At 37.1% G+C, this 20,194-nt stretch overlaps 1 protein-coding gene across 1 annotated transcript in view; it reads left to right on the top strand.

Annotated features, from left to right (window-relative positions):
* Positions 1-1,208: 1,208 nt before the first annotated feature.
* WRN (Werner syndrome, RecQ helicase-like) overlaps positions 1,209-20,194 on the top strand; it is a 115,739-nt gene continuing 96,753 nt past the window's right edge. Inside the window, exons 1-7 of the mRNA XM_011944529.1 lie at positions 1,209-1,304; positions 1,928-2,040; positions 7,141-7,286; positions 7,767-7,915; positions 9,889-10,038; positions 11,206-11,275; positions 19,105-19,219. Coding sequence (XP_011799919.1) covers positions 1,209-1,304; positions 1,928-2,040; positions 7,141-7,286; positions 7,767-7,915; positions 9,889-10,038; positions 11,206-11,275; positions 19,105-19,219 — 839 coding nt within the window. The remainder of the gene's footprint in view (positions 1,305-1,927; positions 2,041-7,140; positions 7,287-7,766; positions 7,916-9,888; positions 10,039-11,205; positions 11,276-19,104; positions 19,220-20,194) is intronic.

Raw genomic sequence — 20,194 nt, 5'->3', positions numbered from 1 at the left:
TTGGCTGGGCGTGGTGGCTCACGCTTGTAATCCTAGCACTTTGGGAGGCTGAGGTGGGCAGATCATGAGGTCAGGAGATCGAGACCATCCTGGGTAACACGGTGAAACCCCCTCTCTACTAAAAAATACAAAAAATTAGCTGGGCGTGGTGATGGGCGTCTGTAGTCCCAGCTACTCAGGAGGCTGAGGCAGGAGAATGGCGTGAACCCAGGAGGCAGAGCTTGCAGAGAGCCGAGATCATGCCACTGCACTCCAGCCTGGGCAACACAGTAAGACTCCATCTCAAACACAAAAAACAAAAAACAAAAAAACTGCTACCTCCTTATTAGAAAGCTAAAGTAATGGGAACTAAGGTTGAAGTTTGAGGAATTTACTAAGAACTAAGCCTTGAGCTAAGGCTATTTCAATTTAGTATGAGTCATATCAGGGTACGGATCCATTTTACTATTAACAAAACAAATATGTTATTATTATTATTATTTTTAATGCACACATCACCTTTGGAAGATTCTTATTCACTGTATTTTCTTTAATTATACTTGAATTTTGGTTTACATTGAGGGGTGCCCTCAAAGATATTAACAGATTTTTTAAAAATCCTCTAAAAAACTCATTCTTAGGGAAATTTGTTCACTTACTAGGCGGGGAGCAAAATAAAAATCCTTAATGTAGAAGAGCTATTATCTGTCTTCAAAATTAAATCTTTAAGTAGACTTGTGAATAAATCTAATAGTTTTGCTGAATTTACTTAGATCTTAAGACAGAATAATCATGTAGAAAATTTAAAATGTCAGGAATTCATAATAATTCATATACTCAAGGATTTTCATTCATAGTGAGGTGAGGTTATTCTTAAGAATCAAAGTCATAGAATAATAGAATTTTGAAACTGTCTAAAAAAAATAAAAAAATAAAAAAATTTTGAAACTGTCAGAATTATACAAGTCAATTAAAATGGCTGATTGGTTTTAAGAGGAAGAAATACTAAACGTATAATTATTAGATGCAGCATATTGTATCTGTTTTCTTTTGTAATTCTAGCTCTTGTAACTTATGCTTGGACCTAGGTGTCATAACTTACTTTAGATATGTATGTTTGGTTTTCATTCATATCGACAGTACTACCTCTCAATTTTTTTCAGATATTGTTTTGTATTTACCCATGAAGACATTGTTTTTTTGGACTCTGCAAATAGGACATTTCAAAGATGAATGAAAAAAAATTGGAAACAACTTCACGGCAGCGGAAATGTCCTGAATGGATGAATGTGCAGAATAAAAGATGTGCTGTAGAAGAAAGAAAGGTATGTTGTTTATTGACTATTCTTTCAGGTGGGAAATTTAATTTGTATTTGACTGTGCAAAGAGTCAGTTGTTACTTGTAAACTTCAAGTCATTGTTTAGGTCAGAGTTGCTGTTGTCTAAATGCACCAGGACCTAGTTGTTGAAAGGGTAAACTGGAATAAACTTTAATTGGGTTTACAAAATGAGAATTCTTACTGTATATTTTCTCTTTTTATATTCAGTTTGCATGGTTGACTTTACCAGTTTGTTCTAGTTCAGATAATTTAGACAACATTACCTTTGTTGAATTTTTTGTTTGCCACCCAGCCTTAAGCATTTTAAGGCAACATTATTCTTACAACTACAATACGAATATAATTACCAGAAAAAAAAACTCAGGAAAATAAATGCTTTTATGAAAGTGGGATTAGAGGTTTGAAGATAAACTTGTTAGGAGAAATAATTTTACAATGGGATGACTTTTTCTTTGTTTAGTTTTCTTTATGACTTCATTAGTTTATAAAACATTAATTGATAAAACTTAGAACTATAAATAGAATGCTTCAGTGAACTTTGTTATTTCAGTCAACATTTGTTATTTGATGTGAACTTTGTGCCTCTTTTGAAATTTACTAAACTCAAGGCATGTGCTCGGAAGAGTGTTTTTGAAGACGACCTCCCCTTCTTAGAATTCACTGGATCCATTGTGTATAGTTATGACGCTAGTGATTGCTCTTTCCTGTCAGAAGATATTTGGTAAGTGATTTGAATTTCCTGATTTCATTTGAATTTGGACCCTTAGAAGGTACTATTATGGTAATAATGTAATATTTGTGAATATACTGAGTTTTATAGTTGAGGTGTGTGTTCAATAGATAATTATTTCTATGTATAGACTCTCACCAAGTTTTACGTTTCAAATAAAAAATAGTCACTGAATTAATTTGTAATCTGTCAGTTTTTTTCATGCGTATGCTTTTCTATTACTTTAGACAGTTTTTTTAACTTTTTTAGTGTATGTACTGCTGAAGTGAGCATGACAGTTTTTTTTAACTTTTAGTACTTAAGATGTTATATATAGAGCTATTGAATATATTGTGTTTATTTTACCAATTTAGGGAAAAAATGCAAAAATTATTCAACCTTTAAATGCGCCTTTATATTTCATTAAAAATATCAACATAGTAATATTGAATAGCGGCTGTGATTGGCTCTGTTGTGTTTAATTAGCAACAATTCTAACAAATGATCCTTAAAAAATGTTCTAACTAAACATTAGAGGCCAGGTACGGTGGCTTAGACCTGTAATCCCAGCACTTTGGGAGGCCGAGGTGGGTGGATCACGAGATCAGGAGATTGAGACCATCCCGGCTAACACGGTGAAACCCCGTCTCTACTAAAAATACAAAAAATTACCCAGGTGTGATGGTGGGCGCCTGTAGTCTCAGCTACTCAGGAGGCTGAAGCAGGAGAATTGCTTGAACCTGGGAGGCGGAGGTTGCAGTGAGCCAAGATTGTGCCACTGCACTCCAGCCTGGGCGACAGAGCAAGACTCCGTCTCAAAAAAAAAAAAAAAAAAAAACAAGAAACAAACCTGCAAACCAACAAAAAACAGAAATGTCTGTTAGTATTTTTAAAGGTTGCCTTGTAAAATTAGGACTGCAATAATGCAATCCAAGGCTCTCAAAGCATAAAACAGAAGTAATAAGGAATTCATTCAGATCTTTTTTGAAGTTGTTATACCTGTCTTTTTTTTTCTTTAAAAAAAGGAAAAAAATTTGTTACATATTGAGTTAAAAAAAGCAGAGGTGCTGGGCACAGTGGCTAATGCCTATAATCCCTACACTTTGGGAGGCCAAGGCAGGAGGATCGCTTGAGCCCAGGAGTTGGAGACCAGCCATAGTAAGACCCCATTTCTATAAAAAAAATTTAAAAAGTATCCAGGTGTGTGTGGCCCTAGCTACTCAGGAGGCCTAGGTTTTGGGCCCAAGAGGTTGAGGCAGCGGTGAGCCTTGATCACACCACTGCTCTCCAGCCTGGGCAACAGGGCAAGACTCTGTCTCAGACAAACAAACAAACAAAAGGCAGAGGTAAGTTAAGCTATTTATTAATGGTCTACTGGTGTAGATATAAGCTAGAAATAACATTCAAGTGTTTTTACTTCTACTATAGTTATCTGGCCACTTTGGGATTCATTATACTGAATTAGTTTCACAGAGGAGGTAAAATCTGTTGTTTATGATTACATATTAACTCTACCATTTTACCTTCAGCATTGCTACAGTATGGCATTTCTGAAGGCAATTAGCAAAAGTGACTTGAAGAATTGTAGTTTTGATGACTTCTATGTATTTTATAAAAGGCAGGCAGAGTTTTTGTGTTTGCTTTCCCTTCCTCTGGATACCTTAAATTTTTGCTACCACAGATTTCCAACAATTTGATTATGCTGTGCCCTTGTGTAATGTGGTTGATGTTTATTTGGCTTGGAGTTCATTGAATTTTTTTGATCTGTGGACTTATACCTTTAATCAAATTTGAAAAATGTCTTCAGATCTTTTTTCCTCCTATCCTGTTATTCTTTTCACTTTCTGGGACTCTTAGTACACACAAGTTTGATTGCTTGATACTGTGTCGCAGGCCACTGAGGCTGTTTCCTTTTAGTCTTTTTTTCTTTCTTCCTTTTCTTTCTGTGCTTCATTTTGAATAGCTTCAATAGTTTCGTTTCCTATGTCTTCAAGTTCACTTATATTTTTTTCTTCTGTAGTGTCTGGTCTATTTATACCATCCTGTGAATTTCCTTATTTAGATACTACATTATTTTGTTTATCTCTAGAAGTTCCATTTGGTTCTTTTTTTTTTTTTTTCCATTTTAGCTCTCATTATTCGTGTTTCTTTTTTTTTTTTTTTTTTTTTTCCATTTTAGCTCTCATTATTCGTGTTTCTTTTGAAATTCTTGAATATATTTAGCATATTTTTAATAGCTGTTTTAATGTACTTGTCTGTTAATTCCATTATTCTAGGATTTTTTTCTTTCTGTTGGATGATTTTTCTCCTGGTTTTGGGTTATATTTTCCTGTTTATTCTTACAGCTGTTAATTTTTTTTTTCTTAGATTAGGCATTGTGATTTTACTTTGTGGAATGTTAGATTTTATTGTTTTCCTTTAACGAAAGGAACTTTGTCAGACATCTAAGTTACTTGAAGATCAACTTTATGTTTTGAGGCTTGTTTTCAAGCTTGATCAGGGAAGGTCCACATTTGCCTTTAGTCTAAGGGTAATTTAGCCTTCTAATAAGATGTGACCCTTCTGGAGTCTTTGTTGATTGCCTCTGGTGATCAGCCATCTGTTCTCTGACTTTTCAGAGCTTTAATGCCTCTTACCTTTGTGTAAGTCCGTCCTGAGAATCATTCAGCTTATGGTTGTTTGTCCGGCCCTATAGAGTTATGGTCTATGCATGCTTGTCTTCGTATTCTGCAAAGACCAAAGGAGTCCCTTAGGAAGATTTCTGGAGCGCTCTTCCTGCCTAACTTCCTCCTCTCCAGAACTCTACCCTGGGAGTTCCAGGTCTTTCAGTTTCCAGGGCTCTGAACTCTGTCTCCCCAACTCAGTGCTCTTCTTGTGATTCTTTTCCCTGTTCTGTTGTCTGCAGTGGGTCCCAGGAAGAATGTGGGGCAACTGTAAGGTTCACCCTTCATTTCCCTTCCCTTGGAAGTCCTGTACTGCCTGTTGTCTAGTATCCAAAACAGTTGTTTTATATGTTTTGTCCAAGTTTAGATTTGTTTTTGGTGGGAGGGTGAGTCTGGCCTCATTATAATGTTGGTCTGAAGCAGAAGTTGAGTTTCTTTTATTTTTTAAATATATTTTCAATTTTTTAACAACTATTAAATAAGCAAGTATCAACAACAATAGATAACAATATAATAAATATGCATATTCCTCCCACTTTGTTTATCAAATCTTAATTTTCTTCAAATTTTTTTTTTTTTTTTTGTTAATAGGGTCTTACTCTGTTGCTCGTGCTGGAGTGACAGTGGTGTGATCTTGGTTCACTGCAACCTCTGCCTCTTGGGCTCAAGTAATCCTCCCACCTCAGCCTCCTGAGTAGCTGGGACTACAGGCATGCACCACCACGCCCGGATAATTTTTATATGTATTTTTTTATAGAGATGGGTTTTTTGCCATGTTGCCCAGGCTGGTCTTGAATTCCTGGACTCAAGCAATCTGCCTGCCTTGGCCCCCCAAAGTGTTGGGATTACAGGTGTGAGCCACTGCACCTGGCCTGTTTTCTTCAGTTCTTTTATCAAGAAATGAAACATTAAAATATAGCTGAAGCCCCATGTTTGTTCTTTCTGATTCTCCCCCTGTGCCCCTCTGAGATAACTTCTATGAGTTTCATGCATTTTTTTTTCCTTTTTAGTAAAAACAGGGTCTTGCTCTGTTATCCAGGCTGAAGTGCGGTGGTGAGATCATACTCAATGCAGCCTCAACCTTATGGGCTCATGTGATCCTTTCGCCTCAGCCTCTCAAGTAGCTAGAACTACTGGTATGTGCTGCCATGCCTGGCTAATTTATTTATTTATATTTTTTAAAGACAGGGTCTCACTATGTTGCCTAGGCTAGTTTTGAACTCCTGGCTTCAAGTGATCCTCCTGCCTTGGTCTCTCAAAGCACTAGGATTACAGGCATGAGCCACTGGCTGCTCACATGTTTTTTATGATAGTACTTAATAATTTTATATCTGAAAATATTATATAATGTTATTTTGCCCATTTAAAAACTTCAAAAAAGGCTAACAAACTATGTGTACTCTGTAACTTGTCTTTTTTACTCAACACTATGTTTTTGAGAATTTTTCTTGTTGATCTGTATAGTTACATTTTAACTGTTGTGTCTTACAATATTTCCTTATGCAACAGCTGGTTCAGTCCATTCTCTTGTTAATGGAAATTTAGTTTGGTTCTAAGTTTTGCCAGTAGGAACAGTGTTGCAATGCACATTCTTAAACATGTCTCTTTGTTTCTGAGGGTTTCATTTATTTGTGACAAAACTTGCCAGGTCATAGTGTTTATGCACCTTCAACTAGATATTGTCATTGTCAAAGTTTTCTTCCAAAAGGATTTTACCAATTTATACATTCCCCACTGATAGATATCCTCTTAACACTTGGTATTCTGAAACTTTAATTTTTACCAGTCAGATAGATGTGAAATCATGTAGACTTAATTTGCATTTCTTTGACTTCTAGTGAGAAGCAGTGTCTTCACATTTCTTTTTGGATTTTTAAAATTTATTTTTTATTTTTGTTTTTCTTGGAGACAGGGTCTTGCACTTTTACCCAGGCTGAAGTGCAGTGATGTGATCATAGCTCACGCTAACCTTGAACTCCTGGACTCAAGTGATCCTCCTGCCTCAGCTTCCTGAGTAGCTGGGACTACAGGTGTGTGCCACCACACCCAGTTAATTTTTAATTTTTTTTTTTTTTGGTAGAGACATGCTGTGTTGCACAGGTTGGTCTTAAACTCCTAGTCTCAAGCAGTCCTCCTGCCTTGACTTCCCAAAGTGCTGGGATTACAGGGGTAAACCACCAAACCTGGCCATATCTTTTGGATTTATAGGTCATTTGGATTTTCTTTTGGGAATTACCTGTTCATATTTTTCTCTATTTTTCTGCTGAATAATTTGTCTTTTCTTACTTTTTTTCAAGCAATTTTACATATTTTCTGGCTGTTCATTATCAGTTGTATGTACTGCAGATAACTTATCTGTGATTGCCTTTTAATTTTTGAATTATGTCTTTAATTACACAGAAGTTTAAAATTTTAACGTAATTAATTTACACGATTTTTCCCCCCTCAGCATGAGTCTATCAGATGGGGATGTCGTGGGATTTGACATGGAGTGGCCACCATTATACAATAAAGGGAAACTTGGCAAAGTTGCGCTAATTCAGTTGTGTGTTTCTGAGAGCAAATGTTACTTGTTCCACATTTCTTCCATGTCAGGTTGGTGTCTCTTCATTTCATTTTTTTATGGCTGATAATTGTAATATGTCAACTTTATCCCTATAAAATTAAGTTCTTTTATTAGCTGGCCATTCTCTCATTATCTTAAATTTATTTAAGTATTTATGTTCTACCTGATTCACTCGCATTCCTTGTTTTATTTAATTTTCACAACATACCTGTGAGGCATTGACATTTTTTCTGTTTTAGAGAAGAGAAAACTGAAATGTTAAGGGGCTAACTGACCAGGATATATACTGCTATTGCTAGCAGGAGTGGCATTGAAACTGATTATTTTTTCTTGTCATTTATCAATCAGGACCATTTGCTTTAGTTAAGACATACTCAAGGTGAATATGTTTCTGAATTTAAGATTACTGTTAAATACACATTTAAACGTAAACCTGGTATGTATAAGAAGTAGGACATAAATCCATCATACTTGACAGAACTTACAGAAATAACAAGAAAATGTTACAGTTTTTCCCCAGGGATTAAAAATGTTGCTTGAAAATAAAGCAATTAAAAAGGCAGGTGTAGGAATTGAAGGAGATCAATGGAAACTTCTACGTGACTTTGATATCAAATTGAAGAATTTTGTGGAGTTGACAGATGTTGCCAATAAAAAGGTAAAATCAATATATATACAATTTTCATAATGAAGATAATTTTGTGTTGCACAGAATGTACTTTCTGTCTGAATGTTAGAGTTTTTGAAAAAATAGTTTAAGTTATATAATGTTTTTGTAGCAATAAAAAAGTTCCAAGTGAATGTTCTATAATGAAAACCTTTAGTTTTTTTTTTTTAATTTTTGTTTCACGATCAGGGGTACATGTGCATGTTTGTGACATAGGTAAACTTGTGTCATGGGGGTTTATTGTACAGGTTATCACCCAGGTATTAAACCTAGTACCCATTAGTTATTTTTCCTGATTCTCTTCCTCCCTTCTCCCACCCTCCACCTCCCACAGTGTGTGTTATTCCCCTCTATGTGTCCATGTGTTCTTATCATTTAGATCCCACTTATAAGTGAGAACATACGGTATTTGCTTTTCCGTTCCTGCATAAGTTTGCTAAGGATAATGGCCTCCAATGCCATCCATGTCCCTGCAAAGAACATGATCTTCTTATTTTTTTTTAATGGCTGCATACTATTCCATGGTGCATATGTACCACAATTTTTTTTTTTTTTTAATGCAGTCTATCATTGATGGGCATCTAGGCTGATTCCATGTCTTTGCTATTGTAAATAGTGCTGCAGTGAACATATGCTTGCATATGTCTTTATAACAGAATGATTTACATTCCTTTCAGTATATACCCAGTAGTGGGATTGCTGGGGTAAATGGTGTTTCTTTCTTTAGGTCTTTGAGGAATTGCTACACAGCCTTCCACAATGGAAAACCTTTAGTTCTAATCCACTGTCTTGGCATACAGTTTCTTTTTTTTTTTCCTGAGATGGAGTTTCGCTCTTGTTGCCCAGGCTGGAGTGCAGTGGTGTGATCTCGGCTCACTGCAACCTCCACCTCCCGGGTTTAAGTGATTCTCCTGCCTCAGCCTCCTGAGTAGCTGGGGTTACAGGCATGTGCTACCATGCCTGGCTAATTTTGTGTTTTCAGTAGAGATGGGATTTCTCCATGTTGTTCAGGCTGATCTTGAACTCCTGACCTCAGGTCATCTGCCTGCCTTGGCCTCCCAAAGTGCTGAGATTACAGGCGTGAGCCACGACACCTGGCCGGCATACAGTTTCTTTCTTTCTTTCTTTTTTTTTTTTTGAGACGCAGTCTTGCTCTGTCGCCCAGGCTGGAGTGCAGTGGTGCAATCTTGGCTCACTGAAACCTTTGCCTCCTGGGTTCAAGTGATTCTCCTGCTTCAGCCCCACAAGTAGCTGGGACTACAAGCGTGCCACCACACCCAGCTAATTTTTTGTATTTTTTTTAGTAGAGGCGGGGTTTCACCATGTTAGCCAGGATGGTCTTGATCTCCTGACCATGTGATCCACCTGCCTTGGCCTCCCAAAGTGCTGAGATTTCATACAGTTTATTTAAGCAAGCCTTCTCCTTCCCTTCCTCCCAGTTCTTGGTACTCTTTCACATTCATATATTTGCAAATGTAAAATTGTGTTTTAGGTGTATATTTTTAATACATTTATACCAGTAACTTAAAAAAAACTTTTTTTTTATTTAAGGGAGAGCATAATGGAGCTCTTGTGGTGCTCTTAGTGGAAGTTTGTCTATCAGTTCCATCACCTATATTTCACATATTTTATTAATGAAGTCATTAAATTAAATTCTCATATTTAGCCAACTATTCATTTGGCTGGGAGGTAGAAAGACTACTAACCAGCTTTTTTTTCATGAACAGTACTTTTAAAGTCGAAGAATTTTAATACCTACATTAGGGAAATTCTAGAATTAAATTCTTACAATGTGGACTGCATATGAGGCTTTTAGTGACAGGGAATTGGTTGAAGGCTATCTGTGGGTTGTATTTTGGTATAACATTTCCTAATTTTATTTGTGGTATGTTCATTTGATGTCTTTTGTTAATACCTGAAAACAGGAACTGATTTTTACTGTGTTGCTTTTTCATCATTTCTAGTTGAAATGTACAGAGACCTGGAGCCTCAGTGGTCTGGTTAAACACCTCTTAGGTAAACAGCTTCTGAAAGACAAGTCTATCCGCTGTAGCAATTGGAGTAAATTTCCTCTCACTGAGGACCAGAAACTGTATGCAGCCACTGATGCTTATGTACGTGCTTAAAGATCTTTAGAAATTGTGATGTGTTTTAAAAACATTATTATAAATGACTTTAGAAAAATTTTATTGTAGTAGTGGCAGAAACTCTACCAAAATATTTTATATCAATTTGGCATTGAAAAATGCTTAGGAAGACATTTAGTGAAACTGTTCATTCTCGATATTGAACAGATTGTTCAATGCTAGTTATTTTCATTGTCGTGAAGCCAAATTAATATCTAATTTGTATGTAAAAAAAAATGTGAACTTGCTGAAAACATGAAAGGCTAAGAAACCCAGGCTGAGCAAGCACAAATAGTACTGATGATGGATTTGATATATAAACAATTCAGAATGAAAATAATTATAGTACAGTTTCTATTTTGAAACTGGCTTTATTTCCTATATTTATACATAAAATGTGGTGAAATTTTAGAAAAATTGCCTCCAAATTTAGCTTGCTGCTGCCATTAGATATATTTTTATATTTGCATGTTTGTATGTAGTGAAATCTGGGTTTATCTTTATATCTAGCAATATTGTGTATTTTTTAAGAAATGTATTTTATTCCACAGTGAATTTGTTTTCTCCTAATTCATGCTGTCATTTGTAGATGAATATTTTATGGTTTCTCCTTTGCATCTATCAAAGGAATGGAAACTCCTTTGAATTGTAACCAGCAACAATTCACTTTTGTTAGGAACATTGGATGATAATTTTCCTTTAAAAGATATCCCCAAACTTGTTGAGAGCTAGCACAAGTTCTGTAGCATTTTTATTCATGAAAAAACAATGTGACTTGATTGTTCTTGTTAACAGGACTTAGAAGGAGGACTCTTCATATACTGACTAACATTCTCAGCTGATTTAAGTAGGATTTCTCTCACTAGATTGCATTTTGTTAGATTCCGTTATAGGTTATTTTATTTGGATATTGTGTGTAATATTGAGTGAAAAAGTGAAAACAAATTTTTAAGGCTTAGGCAGCTTACTTTCTCAATTTTCACAATTGGTATGATTATTAAATGAGGACATATTGATATTTGTGTCACATAATAGGTTGAATTCCATGTTTGGGTGCTTTGCGAATCATTCTCTTTGATTTTTCTGAAGATGAGACTTACTGTTTTATTTCGGTGATCTTTAGGATACTTTTTAAATTTTTCTGTTTTTTTATAGGCTGGTTTTATTATTTACCGAAATTTAGAAATTTTGGATGATGCTGTGCAAAGGTTTGCTATAAATAAAGGTATGTTAAGATCCATAAATAAAATGTGAATTCACTCTTTTGTGAGGTTTATCTCCAAAAAGGCAATATTCACATATTTGCAAAGCATTTAGTGCTATAACTTCTTGAATGTCTGAGCATTCCTGACATTAGGGTGGGATCCATCAGGGCCCAAGATTAGTGTTTCATCTTTGTTACTTGTGGCAAAGCAGCCCTTACTTCTTTTACTTTGTAGCATTGCTGTGTATTTGGCTTCTAGAGTTGGGGCTTTGTGGCTTTCATAATAGCAGTGACACAACCAGCTTTCTCCCAGTCTGGAGATGATACCTCCTTGCTATAAGTATTTGAAATACTTTCTATATAATACTTTAAAACATATGAGATGGCTTATCCCCAAGATGTAGCTAATAAACACTAAATGAGAAAGTAGGTAAAGATATATTTATTCATTTATTAAATATTGTTGAGCATTTTACAGTGCTTTCTAACATACTGGTTTACGTTTCTAACTTTTTTCTGTGATTTTTCTCTAAAAATAATGGACATGTCATCCAAACTCAGTGCTGTTTTTAGAGGTCTTGATAGGCCAGTGAGAGCAGAAGGAGCCACGTAGTGGAGTGGGTGAGCCCAGGCTTTTTGTTGCACAGACCAATGTGACTCCCAGCCGTGTGACCTGGGATGTAGCTGTTTCTCCAAGTGTGGAATGTGGATACTAGCATAATGTCTGTTTTATAGAATAATTGTGAACACTTAAAGGGACAAACTATTCAAAACGTCTGTATTGATATAAAGTTATCACTATTCTTGTAGTTTCCTTTTGGAGATTGTAAATGATTGTGTTTGTTAAGATGTTAATTAAATTAGACCATTTTGCTAAATACTCTTAAAAATATGGCATGACTGCCTCATATAAAATGATATGATATTCTTTATAATTGTCACTGAGAAGGGATTCAGAGCCTCTGTGGGTGGCAGGTTCTCCTTTATATGTTAAGGTAGAAGAGTCTTTGTTCTTACTTCCCCTCGCTGGAGAGCCACTTCTGATGAATGCCTGCTGGTTCTCTGTAGTCAGAGGTCTTGTGGCTGTAACTTAGAGTCAGCCTCCATATCCCTGGGTTCTGTATCTGTGGGTTCAGCCAACCACAGATTGAGAACATTCCAGCCAAAAAAAAAAAAATTCACAGTTTAAAAAAGGAAAAGTTGAATTTACTGCATGGAGTACCACACTGAGTCCATATGAATGAAGTGATGTGTAGGCATTGTATAAGGTATTATAAGAAATCTGGAGATGATTTAAAGTATACAGGACAATGTGTATAGGTTATATGCAAATACTGCAGCATTTTATATAAGAAAGTTGATCATCTATGGATTTGATATCAGTGGTGGGGAGGTTCCTGGAACCAATCCCTCAAGGATACGGAGGAATGACTGTATGTTAATTAGCTGAGGCAGGTGATAGGTTTTTTAAGCTGATTAGGGAAGCAGTATGTAAGAACTTATTTAACTCATAATGAAACTACAATTTAACAGAGGAGATTTATGAATTTTTGGCTTTATGGTTTGTGGAATTGCATGTAGGTTACATGTACAATTTTGTTACATGTACAATTTTGATGAAAATGCTTCCAAGGAAAGTTTACTATATTTTTCACTAAAGTAATACATATTAATAACACAGTACTGGAAGTCCTGGTATCTGTGTACCTGTCATTGTAATGCTACATTATAATGCTACATTATTTGACCTTCACTTTTTTTCCCTTTATTGCATTATATGTGTGAATACATTGTGACATCTTGACTCAGATTCCAGTGAGTTGTATTAGGTTGGTGCAAAAACAGTTGTGGTTTTGGTAATTTTTATTGGCAAAAACCACAATTACTTTTGCACCAACCTAATAACCAAGAATACCATCTTTTTGCCTGCCTTCCTCCCTCCCTTCCTTTCTGTTATTCAGCCAGAAGTATCAGCATCACTATTCTCTAATTTTCTTCATGTACATATGGATGATATTTTCAAATGACCACTTTTCTCTTTCACTTTTTATTATTAGACTGTTTTTTTCTTCTTGTTAAAGGATAAAAAGATTAGAACATAAAAGAATGTTTACACATTGTTTCCCCATTGACTTATTCCCAAGATGGTAACACCAAATGATATAGTAGTTAAAGATATATTTACTCATTTATTAAATATTGTTGAGCATTTTACGATATGGGAATACATTAGTGAACAAGCCAGGTGTAGTCTGTTTCTTGAGGGGCCTACAGTTTTATTGGGGATATAGATGAGTGAAAAAAGCAATTGCAGGGAGATGAGTCTTACATCATGGGAAAACAAGGTACAGTAGTTAGCACACCAAGAGGCATCTGACACATATTGGGGTAAATATTATAGAATATTTCCTGGAGAAAGTGCAGGTAAAAGCCAGACCTGAAACCTGAGCAAGAGTTAGCTAAGGCCGGGCGCAGTGGCTCATGCCTGTAATCCTAGCACTTCGGGAGGCCAAGGTGGGTAGATCACCTGAGGTCAGGAGTTCGAGACCAGCCTGACCAAAATGGTCAAACACCATCTCTACTAAAAATACAAAAAATCAGCTGGATGTGGTAATGGGCGCCTGTAATCCCAGCTACTTGGGAGGTTGAGGCAGGAGAATCGCTTTAATCTGGGAGGCGGAGGTTGTAGTGAGCCGAGATTGCACCATTGCACTCCAGCCTGCATGACGAGTGAGACTCTGTCTCAAAAGAAAAAAAAAAAAGTTAGCTAGCTGAAGAGTATGGGAAAGAATGGGTACAGGAAATTACAGGTGCCAAGTTTCAGAGGTAAGAGAAATTATGGTGTCTATAGGTAATTGAAAGTAGTTCAGTTTAGTGAACATTGAATAGGACTGGGCAGATGAAGGCGAAGCAGAAAAAGGAAAGCAGATGAGCCATGGTAAGGAGTTTATATCTCCTCCCAAGAGCAATCGAAGTGACTGAGGGTTTTAAACACAGCAATGAATTACATTAAAAAAAAACAAGAACTTGGGCTCTAGAATAAAAAACGAATGGTAGGAGGAAGGCAGGAGTCACAGGAGGAATATCTTTTGGAAGGCTGTGACAATAATCCAAGTGAGAGGTAATGGCAACTTGAATCGGTTAATTGTATTGAGAGTGGAGAGAAGTTAACAGATTCAAAATTCATTTTTTTTTTTCTTTTTTTGAGTCTTGCTCTGTCACCCAGGCTGGATGCGATCTCAGCTTACCGCATCTTCTACCTCCTGGGTTCAAGCGATTCTCCTGCCTCAGCCTCCTGAGTAACTGGGATTACAGGCACCTGCTACCACACCCAGCTAATTTTTATATGTTTAGTGGAGATGGGGTTTCGCCATGTTGGCCAGGCTGGTCTTGAACTCCTGGTCTCAAGTCCTCTGCCCGCCTCAGCCTCCCAAAGTGCTGGAATTATAGGCATGAGCTACCACACCTGACCTCAAAATACATTTAATAGAGCAAGCATTGAGCCACTATGCCCCGCCTCAAAATACGTTTAATAAACCAACGGAATTTGAGGTAATGATGAAAGACACATGTCAAGGATCATTCCTGTGTTGTTGGCATAAGCAACGGGGATGAAAAGCATTGAGGAAGAGCAAGATTTTGGGATGCATTGTCACACAGTTGATTTTAGGTATATTAAGGGAGAGAGACCTGTAAGATAGCAAAGTGGAGATGGTGTAAGAATTAGTTGTGTTGGCTGTAGCGCAGAGGACAGTTTGAGTTATGAGAGTTTGGACTGAGAATCCCGAGGAACTCTTAGTGTTGAACATTTGTGTGGAGGAGGGGACACCGAAGGAGTTGCCATAGACATCGAGGAAATTAGGAGGTGTGGTGTGCAGAAAGCCAAGTGAAGAACATGTTTTAAGTAGGAGGATGCTATCAACTGTTTTACCAGAGATAAACTCAAACCAGAGAGTTTGAGAAACTGAGGACTTAGAATTCATCATTAGATTTGGCAATGCGCCGATCATTTGTAATCTTTTAAACAATAGCTTTGCTATACTGGGTAGCAAAGGAATGTTTTGAGGAGTGGTCATTTGGAGCATATGCTATTCAAACAGAGAAGAGTCCACAGGCTTTGGTAACATGAAGGTCCTATAACCACCGCAAGAGAATGAGGTAGGAGGAAATCATATTAACGTGAATAGAGGAGTAAGTTAGATCTAAGGAATGTGGAAACAGAGACAGGTTCTCATTATGTTGCCCAGCCTGGCTCAGACTCGTGGCCTCAAGCGATCCTCCTGCCTCAGCCTCCTGAATACCTCGGGTTTCAGGCCACTGTGTCTGGCTTGAAAACAACATTTTCTTAGAAGCTTGTTTTAGTTGTTTTAGAAATAACTAAGGCATGTGTAAACAACTGTTCTTCTAGAAGCTTAGTTTGGAAAGGGAACGTTTATTGATTCATATAACACTTATTTGTTGAGTGCTTATGTGTTAGGCATTGTTAGAGTTGCTCAGGAAAATTTACAAGCCAAATGAACCACACCCCTTCATTTCCTTTGGGTGAAGTGAGGGAGCCATGTGGTTATCTGAAAGAAGAGCATAGCTGGATTAGAGGGAAGAAAGTGCAAAACCTCCTAGGGTGATTGGCTGGCTTGTTTGGAGGAACAGTGCATATAACTGAATGAAATGAGTGAGGGTAAGAGTGGCAGGAAATGAGGCTAGAAAAGGAAGTGGGGCCACATCACGTAGGGCCTTGTAGGCTGTGAATCTGACTTCATTTCTTATTAATGAAAATAAATACGATGATGGGTGATGGGAAACCCATAGAGGGTTTGGAGCAGAATAATTATATAATTAAAATTTTATTTTAGAAAGATTTTTCTGGTTGTTGTAAAAGGAAAAATGTTTAGCCCCAGGGCATTTTGGCAGAGAGTTTGGAGGCTATTGTAACAGCCCAGGCAATAGACAATAATTGTTTGGATTAGACTGGTAGCAATAGAGGTGATGAGAAGTGGTAGCTTCTGTAGATATTTGGAAGATATATGTGAGGGATTTGATGATGAATTCCCTGTAAGGGGTGAGGTGTGAAGATTGATAGAATGTTAAGATATTTTGGTCAGATCATCTGATGAATGGAAAGGTCAGTTACAGTGGACAGATTATGAGAAGAACAGGTTTGGGTGAGAAAACTTTAGATTTCAGTGTTGGATATCCTAAGTTTTAGATGATTATTGATATCCAAAAGAATATCTTAGTTGGAAATATGATCCCAAAGTTCAAGGTTGAGGTTGGAGATGTAATTCAGATCCAATGGTAGTTAAAGCAGTGAGACTGAATGAGATAAAATAGGGAGTGAATGAAATAAAGAATAGACGTGATATTGACCTCAAAGGCACACCAGCATTTAGAGGTTGGGAAGATGAGGAGAGAGCAGCAAAGAGGACTGGGAGGACCACTAACGAAGGAGGGAAGTATAGGAGGTGTTTAGTTCTGAAGCCACCTGAAGAAAATGTTTTAAATAGGAAGAAGTTGTCAATTGCTTTAAATCATTTGGAGAAGTTGAGTAAGATGAGAGTCTAGAATTAAGTTAGGTTCGATGGTGTGGAGGCCATCAATAACCTTTTCTTTTCTTTTTTTTTTTTTTTTGAGACAGAGTCTTGCTCATTCGCCCATGCTGGAGTGCAGTGGCACAATCTCGGCTCGCTGCAAGCTCCGCCTCTTGGGTTCACGCCGTTCTCCTGCCTCAGCCTCCCGAGTAGCTGGGACTACAGGCGCCCGCCACCACACCTGGCTAATTTTTTTGTATTTTTAGGAGAGACGGGGTTTCACCATGTTAGCCAGGATGCCCTAGATCTCTTGACCTCGTGATCCACCCGCCTTGGCCTCCTAAGTGCTGGGATTACAGGCGTGAGCCACCATGCCCAGCCCATCAGTAACCTTTTCAAAAGCAGTGTTGCTCTACTGATTTGGGTGAAAACTTAGTTGGAGTTGGTTTGGGAGGAAATGGGAGCAGAAAATTTGAGAGAGTGAGTATAGACAACTCTTTCAAGGAATTTTGCTATAAATGGGAGTAGAGATCTGAAGACTGAATAGCAAATTGAAAAGCGGGAAGATGAAGTAATTCTCTTATTATTTCATTTTTTCTTAGTGAAATAAAAGGTGAAGTTGTTCTCACAGGTGTTGGAGGTTCACAAAGAAAGGAAGATGTTTGAAATAGTCATTTTGAGAGTGGGAAACAGAAGAATTAACAGTCAGGGCTGAGGGTGCGTTTGAAATCTGTGTCCTGGGTTTAAAATAACTTGTGTCATCATCGATGTGCTTTATTTTCAACTATATTCAACTGCTTGGGTGTAGGCATCAGGTAGGTAAAAAAAAAAGTGGGTTTTATTAAGAGTAGAGGTTTTGCCAGGTAATTGCCATGGAGGGAGGGAAGAGCAAAGGAGTTGAGAGTCTATAGATACAAAGGAATGATTACTGTATTGTGGGTAAGAGAGAAATGGAAGGCTCAGTGGGGAGTGGGAGTAGGGAGGGTGATAGGTAAGGAAAAGGTGATAGGATCAATGCATTTGGTTCTGCAAGTGTCAAAGTATTGCTGGGGAAAGCATGCTGGAAGGAAAGATAGGTATGCTGGTGTTCTCAGGGTGGAAGGCTTGCAGTTGAAGTCTGGAGGTGGTGATTTTATTGGCATTTGTAAGGTCAACGGTGTGACTATGGAATTGAGTGGCTAAGGTCTGTTGAAGAAAAGATTGTCGGAAATGCAGGGGTCAATGAACTGGCCTGTGGATGTTGAAGTCACTGGCGGTTATCACAGGAATAGTAGTGGAGGGAAAGTCAGTTAATGAATCAGGCGTTAAGATCTCCAAGGGATGAAAGGATGCAGTTTGGAGATGACAAGATAACTGTAGTAATCACAAATAGCAGGTTATGTAGCTCTATCTCATAGGCTTCAGAGGAGATGGGCTTTTGAAGGACGAGAGAAATGATGATGAATAAATTCTAAGCAGGGGAAGTGTTTGGTAAAGCAGGGCAGGCTTTGTGCTGTTGATGGTAAATGATGTACCAGGCAGGATGAAGTTGAGAATTTGGAAGATGATCACTGATTAGAAAGGCTTACATTTTATTTTGGCTGGGGTGGTAGCTCATGCCTGTAATCCCAGCACTTTGGAAGGCCAAGGTGGGCGGATCACTTGAGGCCAGAAGTTGGAGACCAGCCTGGCCACCATGGCGAAACACTGTCTCTACTAGAAATACAAAAAAAAAAAAAATTAGCTGGGCATGGTGGCACATGCCTGTAGTCCCAGCTACTCCGGGGGCTAGGGAATGAGAATCGCTTGAAGCCGGGAGGTGGAGGTTACAGTGAGCCGAGATCGCGCCACTGCACTCCAGCCTGGACGACAGAGTGAGACTCTGTCTCAAAAAAAAAAAGGAAGGGCTTGCATTTTATTTTGGTGATGACTGGGAATGAAGGCATGAGGGATGACTGTTGGAGAAGGCTGTGCTTACTAAACAGTATTATTAAGTAGCAGCATACATGGTGTTATACTGACTTCTGATTTTGCAATAGTACAGATGGGTTCAGATTCTCATTTCCACCTTCTCCTTCTGCCTAGACCAATAACTGCTGGGTTATAATCCATATGACTGCAGATCATTTGGAATTTACTTTAAATTGAAACAGTAAAAATTTGAAAGAGAGGGAAAGCAACTGAGGCAATTTGGGGATTGAATAAGAAGGTCTTTTTGTTGGAATTCATTTAGGGAAAGAAAATGAAAATTTGAGCCCTAATATTATTTAATGAAGTGACTAAATGAATATCTCTGCTTTGTGGTTTGAAAATTAATATTGATTTTTGTTTTTCCCCCCCTAGAGGAAGAAATCCTACTTAGCGACATGAACAAACAGTTGACTTCAATCTCTGAGGAAGTGATGGATCTGGCTAAGCATCTTCCTGATGCTTTCAGTAAATTGGAAAACCCACAGAGGTTAAATATTATCGTTTTTTTTTTTTTTAATTTAAATCAATTCTGTTTTTTTTATTACATTTTCCTGTATGTGAAGAATACTATTCATGAAGGTTGACTCATAGAAATTTGCTTGAATACCCACACACAGACTGATGCATAAATTTGAGAGATATCTTTCCAGTTGTTAAATAGTGAATCCAAAGGTTTAAGCCTTTTCTGTCTGCTTTGTAGGATGTTTTATGAAACAAAGGAATAGAAATTGTATTCATATTGTACATTTTGAAATTATATCTATATTATATTTTTTGTGAAAGCAAAATAAGTATACATTAAGGAAAATATTTAAGATTCAAAGTTGTCATTTTCTTTTATCTTTCATTTGATAACATTTATGGTTTGGTCACTTGAAATCTGTAGTGACCAAAAGCAACTTCATACTTAGTAGCCTCATTTTCTGTTATTATCTGATTATTACTTAAGAATTCTACTTAATTAATAGATTATTAGAACAAAAGACATTGCAATTTTAGAGATTCTTTTATAGCTAAAGCACTAGGTAACTTAAAAAAGTTAGATCAAATGTTATACAGATTAATAGATCTTGGAATACAGGTGCTGTGTCTTTTTGGAATCAGACCTTGTCCTGGCCTTAATTGCAGGATGACTTCCTTATTAAATCTCTAAAAGCAGGAATGCTCTGGAACAATGAACAATTAGAATGTGGTAATGTAATTTTGGGCCAAAAAATACTTTGTAGAAATGTGAAGCTCTTACTTGAAATAGAATTCTGACTCTGAAAAAGTGCAGTTAATGTATGTTTTTCTGGATAAGATTTGTGATAGATTTTGATTGAGATTTCAAACCATGATATATAAATTTAGCTTTTTTGTCAAAGTAATTTGTCCCCCTAGAATTTGTTTTGGTAATTTTTTTTTTTCTTTTTCTTTCTTTCTTTTTTTTTTTTTTGAGATGGAGTCTCACTCTGTCGCCCAG

Source organism: Colobus angolensis, unplaced genomic scaffold, assembly GCF_000951035.1.
Source record: "Colobus angolensis palliatus isolate OR3802 unplaced genomic scaffold, Cang.pa_1.0 Scaffold233, whole genome shotgun sequence".
NCBI classification, from domain to species: domain Eukaryota; kingdom Metazoa; phylum Chordata; class Mammalia; order Primates; family Cercopithecidae; genus Colobus; species Colobus angolensis.
The sequence above is the reverse complement of the archived record's forward strand: the minus strand, read 5'-3'. Positions and strand labels throughout refer to the sequence as shown.